Genomic DNA, 11338 nt, shown 5'->3' with positions numbered 1-11338 from the left:
GGGAAGTTGTCTGAGTCAGAATATCACGCCACAATTACTAAAATATGATTTTAAAAAAATATACATACTGATTTTGTATTATATTTGTCATATATATCTAAAATGAAAAGATAAAATGGAAATGTTGAATACATTAACGTAATTGTGAGTAGTCCCCCGAGTTAAGCTATGGCAAAGCTAAATGCTAAGCATATTGAAATACTTGCTATGTCTACTCAAGAAACGTAAATGCTTGGTTAACACTGAAGGCAATTGCTATGCTAAGCTAATTCACCACTAAGCATATTTCAAATATAACTATGTACACAAGTTTGTCCACTAAAAGCACAGATGCTGCACTACTTATGTAAAACATGGGTTGGGAATCTAAGTTAATCGAACTAGTAGCTAACTAGTTTTGTGCTAACAGGTTACCCCCCCCAGATCATATCCATAAATGCCAGAAAATAAGACAACAAACGACAAGCCTGCCATACTATAGTGTATTCCATCTTTCAAAAAGAAAGACATGATTCCATATTACTTAACAATATGTTAAAAAAAGTAGCCAGTCGGGCTTTTTCAGTGTTAATACAATAGACGCTCTATAATCGTTTTGATAGTGAGCTCTTTTCGCTCACTGGCGCGCATACAAGATGGCTACGCAATGTCAAAAAACAGGGGAAAAAAAATGTATCCGGTAACATTTTTTCTTACTTATTTTTAACATGAACTATAAAAAAAAAAAGAGAAAAAGAAAATAACTGTCAGTATTCTGAGCGGTTGCGAAAGGAGTGGACGCCAGCTGACCAAAGCCCCTTTTGAGACGCCGAGTTTGGGAGAAGAGGTAGTGGGGGGATGGGGGGGGGGGCATGGGGATAATAAGCCACAATATGTCAAATACAGCTTTTTAATTAACAATAATAATTCTCTTTCTTCCACTTTCTCGTAATCATATCAGACCATGGCTTGTTCAGTCAGAGAAAATGGCCGACGAAAAGCAAAACAAGCACGCGGGGGCGCTAATTCCGGATTTTGCTTTCCTTCCGAGTTCAGCAGGTCCGTTCGGGCAAGGGGGGTGCGGGGCATGGGAGGAACGAAGGAAGGAAAAAGCAAGGCAGCGTCAGGGGAGAAACAGTCGGGGTGAAAGGTCGATTGGTGGCGAGTGAAAGTATAAAGGGGAGACGCGTGGTGGGCTTGTTTTGGAGGGATGGGCTGAACTTAGTGTGCTGCGAAGGTGGCCTTTTTCAAGCTAAAGTTGGACCAGTTGATTGACAGTCGCTGACGCGTCTGCCGGGCCGAGTCCAAACAGAACCTGAACAAACACATGATGAATAATTAATAAATAAGCCGGCCGTTTTAAGAGAGGTGCTACATTTTGGGGAGTCAGCATATTGAAGGTTTGAATTGCAATTTTATGGGATGCAATTTTTGTTTTCATGCAAGCACGTCTGACCCCCTTTTATATCATGAAATTAAATTACAAAAGAAAATATTAAAAAAACGATTCTCCTGTTTGAGGACTTTTTCCAAAATAGTTCCGAAAACACAAAACGCCATCACAGGACGGATCTCGACCGACGTCACGTCAGCTTTTTAAAATTCCGACTCCACACCAGTGACAAAACATGCGTACCTTTTGAAATACTCCACCTCTCGCTCCGTCTCGTCCATCTCAGTGCTGTCCAGATCGATGTCTTTGGGCAGGAACACGTCATCTGAACACAAAAGAACAGATTAGCATATAAATACATAGCAGCATTTGACAAAATCCAACATCTATTTCAGTCGTCAAAATAATGTTGGTTAGTTTTGTCGATGACGTGGAACCCAAATAGAAGGACACCAACCTATGGAGGTGTTCATCTTGTCCCCCTTCTTCTTTTTGTTCTTCTTGGCTTTGCCTTTGGGTTGGGGGGACTCTGCGCTGGGGGGTTTACCGTTCTGCTCCGTGTGTTCAGACTGGGAGGGGGGAGGATGATGAGGATGAAGATGCAGCGGCGGCGAGGGGTTGGACGCCAGCGGGCTGCGCCGGTGCTCTTCCTTCAGCTGCCTTTTCCCACTGGCGCTCCGGTTGCTGCTCCTGGCTTCCGAGGAGGCAGTTGCGGGCGCCTCGACGGGCCCGCTGCGCGTGGCTTTGGTCTCTGCGGGGTTGACGGCGCCGTTGGCTTCCGGCTCCTTCTTGACGGCGGCGTGCTCGCAAGCCACAAGCTTGGCCGCGGGCTTGGCTTTCACCTTGCCGTCGGCGTTGTGGAGGTGCGAGAAGCCCCGCTCGCCGTGCTGGTCGTTGGCTCGGGGTTCCGGCCGGAGGTCCTTGGGGCAGATGAAGCTCTGGAGCAGGTGCGACTTGCCGTTACGCAGGTGGTCCAGCACGTTCTGGGCTGTCTGCTTGAGAGGCTGCGGGTTGTTTGGCGTCGGCGCCGTGTTCTCCTTGGCTTTGTCCTTCTTCTTCTTTTTGGCCGTGCAGTGCTCCTGCAGCCGGAGGAGCTCGCGTTGGAGCGCCGCCTCATCCTCTTCCTGCCGCCTGCGCTGCTCCTCCTGCTGCGCCTCGGCCTCCTGCCGGGCCTTCTCCTCCATCTTCTTCTGTTTGTGGCGAGCCCGCTTGGCCGCTTTGGAGCTGGACGCCGGCTTGCTGTCGGCGCTGTTGATGAACTGCAGCAAGTCCTCCACCCGCCGGTGGTCCTCCACGCCGCCGCCCGGGCCGTCGCGCTCGGGCGCCGGCTGATGCTCCTCGCGTTTGGGCTGCTCCTCCTTGCGTTTGGTCAGGCGGAGGCGCAGCTTCTCGCGCATTTCCGCGTAGTTGCGGCTGGTCGGCGCCGCCGGAGGCTGCGAGGAACAAAGTTACAGAACCTCACACGTGACTTCTAGATATTAAACGTCCAAAATGCCATCTTGCGTTCTCACCCCGCCGTGGCCGAAGAACTCGCAGTAGCAGCAGTCACAGTACTTTCCTTCCTTCTGGTTGGTGGAGGTGGAAGTGGAGGAGCTGTGTTCCGAACAGCTGTCCTCATCCTGGCTCTCCTCGCCGTCGTAGGGCGGGTGCTCGTACGCCCTGTTCCCCTCGCAGCGGTGACCCTCGCATTCGGGATCGCTGCGGGGCGGACGGGACTAAACATTCAGCACGCCGACACCTCGCGGTCACACTCGAAGCGTGACGAAGCCGACCTACCTGCAGACGCTGGGCGGGGCGCTGAGCGGACCGTCCGACGAGGAGATGGCCGGCTCGGCCGGTGGCAGGCACAGCCCGGGGTGGATCTCCCACTGGTCCGGCGCAGGGGCGGCCATTTTGGGGAAGGACTGCGGCACCATGGCGGGGAGGTGCGGGGCGGGAGCCGGCGGAAGGGAAGGAGCGGAAAGCGACGGGAGGGGGCTCAGCGTGCTGGGGTTGCTTCGGGGGGCGGCTGGGGAGACTTGCCTGTGGTCCTCTTTACCTAAACTGTGAAATACGTCATCTGGGGGCACAAGAAGACATCCATGAAGATGGAAAGCAAACGTGGAAGGACATTTACAAAGTAAAACTTCCATCGTGTCTTATATGACAGACTGCGTGTCCCATTCACTCTAACTTTGGACCCACAGACAACAACGCTCGCGTGTGTATTATACACGCACATTTGCGTACGCACTAAAACGTTGTCGCCGTTCCACAAAGTCCTTTAAAGTGGAAATGTTTCGCCACAGATGATAAGACGTTTCTCGTAAAACATGAGTCATCATTATTTGACTGCTTCTTTCCAAAGTGGTAACCATGACGCATGATTTTTGTATTGTACAGCGCGGGGGGGGGGGGAGTGATGTGTTAATATAACTGTGGAAAGGTTACTGGGTTGGCCAGGCTTTTTGTTGCCAGAAACAAAAGCCGCAAAATGTCAGGCAAGCCCTGTCCTAGCATTGGCACATCCTGTTATATCACAACATGTAACTACGCTAAAAGAAAGTTGGTGAGGAGGTTAGGGCAACATTTCAGGATGAATCTAAAATGCACTACAGATATCCTTTTTCAGGTGACCTTAAATTGACCTCTTCTAACAGGGAGCTGAGGTAAGCTTTAGTTGTGTGTGTGCGTGCGTGCGTGCGAAGTCACGTCCATTCGTAAAAGCACGAACCTAATCTCAGATTACCTAAGGAGGTTTTAGATGCTAGGTGGATAGGTAGGTTATTACTTGACTGGACAGTGGTGGCGGTGCACGACACGGACGCCATGGATGCCGACGTCGCCATCGCCACCCGGTTGGTCTCCATGAAGGCATCTTGGAAGTTGTACAGACACTTCTTCTTGGCGCCGCTCTTTTTCTGATCGCGGGCCTCGGACGACGAACACGAGGACAGGGACGAGGATGACGACGACGAAGGGTGGGGGGCGGGGGCGGCGGGAAGCAAGGGGTGGTGGTGGTCCGCTTGGGGGACCGCCGGCGTTGGCGGGAGAGGGACGTCGGCCAGGGGAGGGTCCAGAATTTCCCCTGGGAAAGAGGAAAACATCGGTTGAGGTCAGACAAATACAAGCTCGGCACAATTTCAATTTGCAGTTGACCATGAACAACAGCAGACTATACCGCCCCCTACTGGCCAAAGACGTTGTGTCGCCTTCATGCTGTTCAAGCACGCCTCACCTTGAAGCAACTCTGGCAGCAGCACTTGACTGATTGATTGATCCAAGCTCTTCATCACGGCAGCATCCCACAGGCTTTCAAAGTTGAGCGAGAGGCACGGCAGCGAGCTGTTCCAGTCGCCCGCGTTGCCGCCGCCGTCGCAATCTCCACCGTCGCCTCCGTTGCCCCCAACGCCAAAGCTGTTCTGGTACATATGCTCGGGCGGCCCGGGGCTGAAGGCCGGCTGCTTGGCAGCCGAGTGGTTAGTCGTGAGGTTGGGTGGCAAAGGCTTGGAGAGGAGAAACAAAGCAGCCGTGAGGTTGGCAATACCGATCGTGGACCGACTCGGGGCGCCGGGCGATCCCGCCACGCTGCTTTCACCTTGTTGTGCGTGAGGGGAGGACTGGGCGGGTAAAGAGTGGGGTGCAGCAGCGGTCGGGAAAAGTTGTGCAATGGCAGGTGTCCGTGAATGTGCGGGTAGAGGTGGAGGGAGGGACGGGCGGGGTTGGTCGCCGCCATCTTGCCGTTGTCCGTGAAGAACTGGTTGCCCAAGGCGGCGGGGGGAGGCGCCGAGTGGAGTTGCCCGGGGGGGAGGCATCCGGCCGGGCCCAGGATGTTGCCAGAGGCACTGGGGTCTTGGTTACACACGTGGCACTCGCACGCGTGCTGGACCTGCTCGACCTTTTGGTGGGGACACATTGGTAGCGATGAGGAGAAATGTACAGACACTCGAAACAAAGACTACAACAATAATAAAATGAAAAATACACGCAAAATTGTAGGACAGGAAAAAAAGGAGAATTAAACCCAAAATAAACTGATAGAAATTAGGCCAAAAAACAAATCAATAAAAAATACACCTTGGAAATAAAAATTATTAGAAAACACCAAAAAACAAATACACTGTAGAAAAAAAATTATTAGAAAGAAAATAAAGACAAAATACTACTATGAAGTTATGAGGGATGAGTCTAATTAGGCCAAAAATACCCAAATAGAACAAAAGTCACACAAAATAAAAATATTAGAAAAAAATGAAATAAAATTGGGGCAAAGAGAATGTAATAAGAAAAAAAAAAAACTCGACGTATAGTCCAGGCCCACTTACTCTATAAAAGCTTATATGTACCTGCTGCTGGTGGTTGTACGACGGAGGAGGACTGTTGGTCTCCTGCTGCCGCCTCACCTCCTCTTCGTCGCCGTCCGACGAGCTACCGCTGCTGCTGATGCGTGGTGACTGCGGCGGGGGAAAAGAGTGCCATAAGGGAGACGCTGAGGAAACTGGGAAGCGCAATACTTACCACCGCATTTTGTGCCGCGCCGACGCCGCCGTTCACGTCGCCGCAGTGTCCGTTGAGCGTCGCCACGCCGTTGTCATGGTAGCCGCTGACCGGGTACATGTCCCCGTACTTGGCGGACATTGGAGGCACTTCGTCGTCGTCGCTGACACTTGGCGGAGGAAGCGCAACGAACACTCGGGCCTTAAATGTAGGTGCAAGCTGAAGGCTATTCCATTTTAGCATCGGTGGCGCTCCCTTGTGGCACAATTTGGTTTAGCATGCAAGGGACCTTTTTTTTTGTTTTTTACAATTGTTTATGGTACTATGGAAAATGATGAGAAGCAATTTGTTACCATCGCAAACCATAATTATTTACAATTCAAGAACAATTCTGCGGACTCACAAAGTGTTGCCGTCCCCAGCGGGCAGGACGAGTCGGGGATGCCGCTGGACGGTGATGGGGGAGCTGGAGTTGGAGCCCGATGGCGAGCTGCCCGAGGAGAGGCTGGGCGGGTGCACCTGGGTCAGGTAGTCCTGCGGGGTGTTGTCGCCCTGCAGCTTGATGGGCAGGTCCTCCGAGATGGGCGAGTCCATGATGCCGCACGTCAGGATGTGCGAGAGGCTGCAGTCGTCGCACGTGCACCTTCGGGCGGACAAAATAATTGCTTCTATGAAACAGGCAAATATAAATCGGCGTGAAGCAAAATCATCTGCTCACCTTCTCCGATAATTGCAATTGGGACAGTCCGGAATGCTGAGACGCGACGAGAGCATTCTCATGGTGTCTGTGAAGTTGTCCCCGCATGGCAGCTTCTTATTGTTGGGCAACTGCCAAGAAGACCGCAAAATGTATCAAAAGCCCACGGGCACATTTCTTCTGCGTTTTGTTTTTGCCGTCCCGCCCACCTGTTCTTCCACGTATCGCCGCTGCTTGAAGAACTCCCAGTCTTCTTTGAGCAGTCGCTGCTTTGTCTTTAAAGTCTGCGGGAGCCCCGCACGGTTGAAAACACGCCGAGTTCAGTTTGATCATCAAATGGGTGACAGAGGGAGCTTACGTTTTTGCCAACCGGCGACTTGCGCGGCTCGGTTCTTTGGTTGGTAAAACTCTGGCCCTCCACTTTGAACAATAACTTCAAGAGAGACACGTAGATCTCAACGCCTTTTTTTTTTTTCTTTTCTCCTCGAAACCACGTTGGACGTACCTGTTCGTCGACGTAGTCGTCGATCCGCTTCTCGCACTCCTGCCACTGGCCGGCCACGCTCGCCATCTCCTGCTCGAGCCGCTGGTAGCTCTCCAGCAAGGTCCTGTACATGTCCACGCTGTACGAGTCGTGCGAGGCCGTGCCGTGTCTGGGAAAGGAATGAGAGTCTTCTTTTCTAATATTTGTTTCTAATCCTTTTCAGATGGATCGCAAAGGCTTGACTTTCTGTATTTCTTAGTAGCGAATCAGAAGCTTACTTGAGCTGTGCAACAAGTGCAGGCAAGCTGCTGTGCAAGATGGGCTCCGAGAAGACCAGGTTCTCAAAAAGGTGCTTGTTGTGCAGCTCCCACGTCACATGGAATTTCTGGAGGTGCTCATTCTCCTGTGCGGGGAGGGCGAGCACACTCGTCGAACCACACGAGACTTAAAAAAACAAAAGGCGAAGCCGAGCCAGCAACTGACCAGAGTGAGCAGGAAGCCGCTGATGGTGCGCGCCGCCTGGCAGAGGGCGCTGTACTCCTCCAGCAGCAGGGACACAAACTGGTGGGCCTGCGGGGGACCCGCCGCGGCTCCCGCCCCGGCGGGACCCGGGGGCGTCTTGGAGCCGGCCGAGAGGTGCTTGAGGAGCCGCACCTTCATCTCCAGCACGTACTCGCGTGCCTGCTGCTCCAGACGCTGGTATAGCTGGTAGGGGTCCTTCTCGCAGAGTCTGAGGACGGAGGTTGATGATGTCATGCATTGGCTGGATTCAAAGAATGAGCCGCCAGTTAGGACAATTCCTCTGTCGTCAATAACGGGTTGAGTACCTGTCTACCAGCTCCTTCATGCTGTCCTTGTCACGCTCCAGCGGATGGTCACGGTCGTCCGCCAGCGGCGTCCCGGCCTGCCGGTAGATGCAGCGCACCAGGTAGCGCACCTCCGACCAGTGCTTCTGCAGTTGCTGCGTCTCCCGTTCCGACTCTGCCGAGAGCTCTCTGCCGAGCGGGGAAGCGAAAAAATGAACAGCTCGAAGAATAGAGTTCACCGAAGTAAAGGGAGTTATATTTTGTGCTCGGGGCTTACCGCCTCTCGTTGCAGGCCTCGCAGCCGCACGCGGTGTCGCCGGGTACGGGCGGGGCGAGGTCGGGGAGCATGGGCGGCGTGGGCGCGCTCAGTCTGTCCGCCGCTGCCGCCGCCGCGTCTGGGCCCAGGGTGCCGTTACCCACGGGCATGTGCAAAAGAAAGTCCTGACTCTGAAATAACAAGCACAGTCAGTGTGATGAGAGACGGAGAGGAGGAACCGGAATACGCAAATACTAACACTGCAGATAAACCCTGCCGCACGTTTCCGAAAAAAAAAAAAAAAATCCCAACACAGGGGAAAAACAGAGCGATTGTGCCCGATGTTGTGGTGAATCACAAGATTTTCCCCCTCCGCTATTTTTAGTTTTACAGGCAGCCCCCAATAGCGTCAATTCTTAAAGACAGTCATTATTCAAAGCGAAAAGATCAGCGGGCTTGACATGTCCTTCACATGTTACGCTTGACCCTAATGGGGTGTACGTTACCTCCTCGCGAGGACGTCGCACCAAATCACAACCAAAAGAGGCGACAAATAAGGCAACTTAATCCGTTTGCTGGCAAACAAACAAGCTCGCCGCATTCGTCGGCCAAGTTGCTGCTTTTCTCGACAGCTGACGAAGTCGCTGTGACTGTTCGCCAGTTGTGTGGAAAATGCGGAATGTCGGAACTGATTGGCCTCAAATTCGCGCCAGGACTGGAGGAGGTGGGAAAAAAAAAAAGCAGCTGCGGGGCAAAACGTGCCAAACGCGCCTGCTCCCACCCAAAAAGATGCTGCGAGGTGCGAAAGACAAATCGAAAGTGACGAAACCTTGGGCTACGTTCACGCGCCGGGTCGCAGCTGACATCCATTTCGCCCAACTCAGCTGCGCCTTTCGCTCCGCGCTTGTTCTTTGTTGACTTCTCGCTATAAAGTTTTGCCCTATTTTTGCGACTCGCAAACAAAAACAAAGCGGGGAAAGGTCGACACCGATCGGCTGATCCCCGTTACTGACCTGAAATTGATCTCGAGCACTAATTGTGATAACTTGAGATTGACTTTTTTCTTCCTCAAGGTCAACACTGACTCACCCCCAGCTGCTCCAGCGCAGTGTGCCGGTCCTCCTTCTCCACGGTGCGCCGGCAGTCCGAGCACACCCACATTGGCAGCGGGAGGGCGGCGGGCGGCTGGCCGGACTCGGGCGCGCCGTTCCGATGGTCGGGGACTCCCGCCTCCGAGGGCCACGGCCCGTCTTTGCTGCGCTCGCAGCGGCACAAGAGGCAGCGGTCGCCGGCCGTGTACGGGGCTCGCTGATTCAGGCCGAATGTGAAGGGCGTCTGGTGTGGAGAGAAAAGTTCATTTGAAGGCATGTTTTCATCTTTGGGAACTTCACGATGACACCATTTGGAGAGCTGTTGTGCATTTTGGACTTAAAAGAATTATCTCGGGCCAAAAGAAGACTTTCGAAAGGTCTCGGAAGCGAGCACGAAGAAGCGATGCAGAATGTGGCTTATGTTGCCATGGCAACGGAGGTGCGGCAACAAAGTGACTATTTACAGACTTGAGACTCTTTCCGGCGGACTTCAAATGAACGGCGCTTGTGCGAAATCATCCCGAACTTTCTTCTCATTTCTAATGGAGGGAAAGTGCAATTAAAAGACAAGGTTACCTGAAGGACTCCAGTGAAATCAGCGTTGACGGGTCCTTCGGTGAACTGCGGCATGACGCTGGTGTTGACTTTGAGCTGCAGAATGACAACACAGAAATGAGAAGCAGATAACGACACCACACTGTTACAGTTCATTTTGTACTCTGAAATATTTTTTTTTTCCTTATGCCGGTTGGCGTGCCAAACTACACCACATACTTGACCGTCATCTGCAAACTGTAGTCAGCTCCGAGTCTTGACCAATATTTCGTAAACCCGGGTCCTTGGCTTTCGTAATTTATTTGAATTCATCTGGTCTTTATTATTCTCTTGTCTGTTTATGCGTTTTGGACGCTCCAACATTTTGACATTAGCACCAGTTTTATAAAGTCATAATTTCCTGAGTATCAGTTAAAGGAAGATTATACACAGGCTCCATTTTAATCTATTTGACTGAATATCAATCAGAGACGCTGAGAGCAAATGGAAAATATGACATACATGTTTTCTATATGGTTAGTGCATGTGCAATATGCGGCTACGAACCAAAAGGCACATTTTTAAAAGTGCAAGTACGACAATGAGAGGAAATCACGAGTGCGAAATCCTATTTTAACTCCCAAACACACCTCAAAAGTAAACATTGCAGCAGTAGAACCGAACCGCCTCTAGGCCCGAGGAAGTGCAGCCGTTAGCATGGTTAGCATTGGTGTTTATTTGTGCGACCGTGGTGCTTTGAAAAGCACTTTTCCTTTTGACTTGTGTGTCCTTTTATCAGAGGAATCACTCCTTGAGTCGAAATAGAACTTCATTTCGACCCAGGGACTTAAATGGACGGAAACGTGTGGCTAAGATCAGCTTCGAAAGTTAAGCTAAGAGGTGGCCAAGATGGTCACGTCGGTTTTACAAGGTTGGACCTCCTCGAACTGTAATGTTTACGGTGGCTATAAAGGCTCAAATGGATAGTTTACAAGAGTTAAAATCTCGCGAAAAAGACGCTTTTAGCGGTACGCCCGGCTAAAGGCACCAGAGCTAGGCGTCTTCCTGTCATCAGTTTCGGGCCCACATCAGATTAGCGTCGTTGATATGTCTGTCGCCCTGTGCCGACATGCTCGGTTGCTTGATGGGGAAGGGAGGGGAGGGGAGGGGGGTGCTTACCTCTCCGTTGATGCCCGACATCGAACCTATGTTGCCGCCCGTGGCAGGTGCAAGGAAGCCGGCAGGTGTCGGAGCTCCCGCGCAACCGAGGGCCGAGGCGACCCCGGCCTTGCCGCCGATGACGCCGCTACTGGTGCCGCTATTGCAGACAGCACTGCAGCTACTGCCACCGCCCCGCTTGTTCTTCCTGCGTTTAGCCCCTCGCTTAGCATCAGTTGGACTCATTTTTCTGCGACACAGCAGGCCGTCAAGGCTCTGTGGGCTCTCCAGTGGGACGCCGGACGCGGGTTATGTTTTTTAACGATTTTTTTTTTTAACAAGGGGAAAGGCCGACGAGGAAAAGTGCAAAATAAAAGCCGACTTGACTGTGACCAATATGGCTGCTTTGGTTGGGTCTGCGCTGCCTCAGCTTGGCTTGGGCTGGCGTTGTGACGTCACGATGC

General features: G+C 52.1%; 1 protein-coding gene across 9 annotated transcripts; it reads right to left on the bottom strand.

Moving 5' to 3' along the window:
- Positions 1-468: 468 nt before the first annotated feature.
- Positions 469-11300, bottom strand: fam193a (family with sequence similarity 193 member A). 9 transcript variants are annotated; one of them, XM_037249169.1, is made up of 22 exons: positions 10896-11300; positions 9759-9833; positions 9181-9426; positions 8113-8282; positions 7857-8024; positions 7513-7792; positions 7308-7432; positions 7051-7198; positions 6904-6978; positions 6755-6820; positions 6567-6676; positions 6252-6491; positions 5870-6017; positions 5698-5805; positions 4950-5252; positions 4590-4857; positions 4101-4439; positions 3149-3431; positions 2884-3070; positions 1830-2805; positions 1616-1697; positions 469-1294 (listed from the first exon to the last, which is right to left on the bottom strand). In XM_037249169.1, the coding sequence occupies exons 1-22, from the start codon at positions 11118-11120 to the stop codon at positions 1201-1203; spliced, it is 4716 nt and encodes a 1571-aa protein (XP_037105064.1). In that variant the 5' UTR covers positions 11121-11300; the 3' UTR covers positions 469-1200. The 9 variants fall into 9 exon arrangements, with proteins under 9 accessions (XP_037105064.1, XP_037105045.1, XP_037105097.1 ...); XM_037249150.1 differs by having other exon boundaries at positions 6755-6829; positions 10896-11299; XM_037249202.1 differs by having other exon boundaries at positions 4143-4439; positions 6755-6829; positions 10896-11299.
- Between the last annotated feature and the right edge of the window lie 38 nt (positions 11301-11338).

The sequence above is a fragment of the Syngnathus acus genome, chromosome 1, assembly GCF_901709675.1.
Source record: "Syngnathus acus chromosome 1, fSynAcu1.2, whole genome shotgun sequence".
NCBI lineage: Eukaryota > Metazoa > Chordata > Actinopteri > Syngnathiformes > Syngnathidae > Syngnathus > Syngnathus acus.
This window is presented reverse-complemented; position numbering and strand designations above follow the sequence as displayed.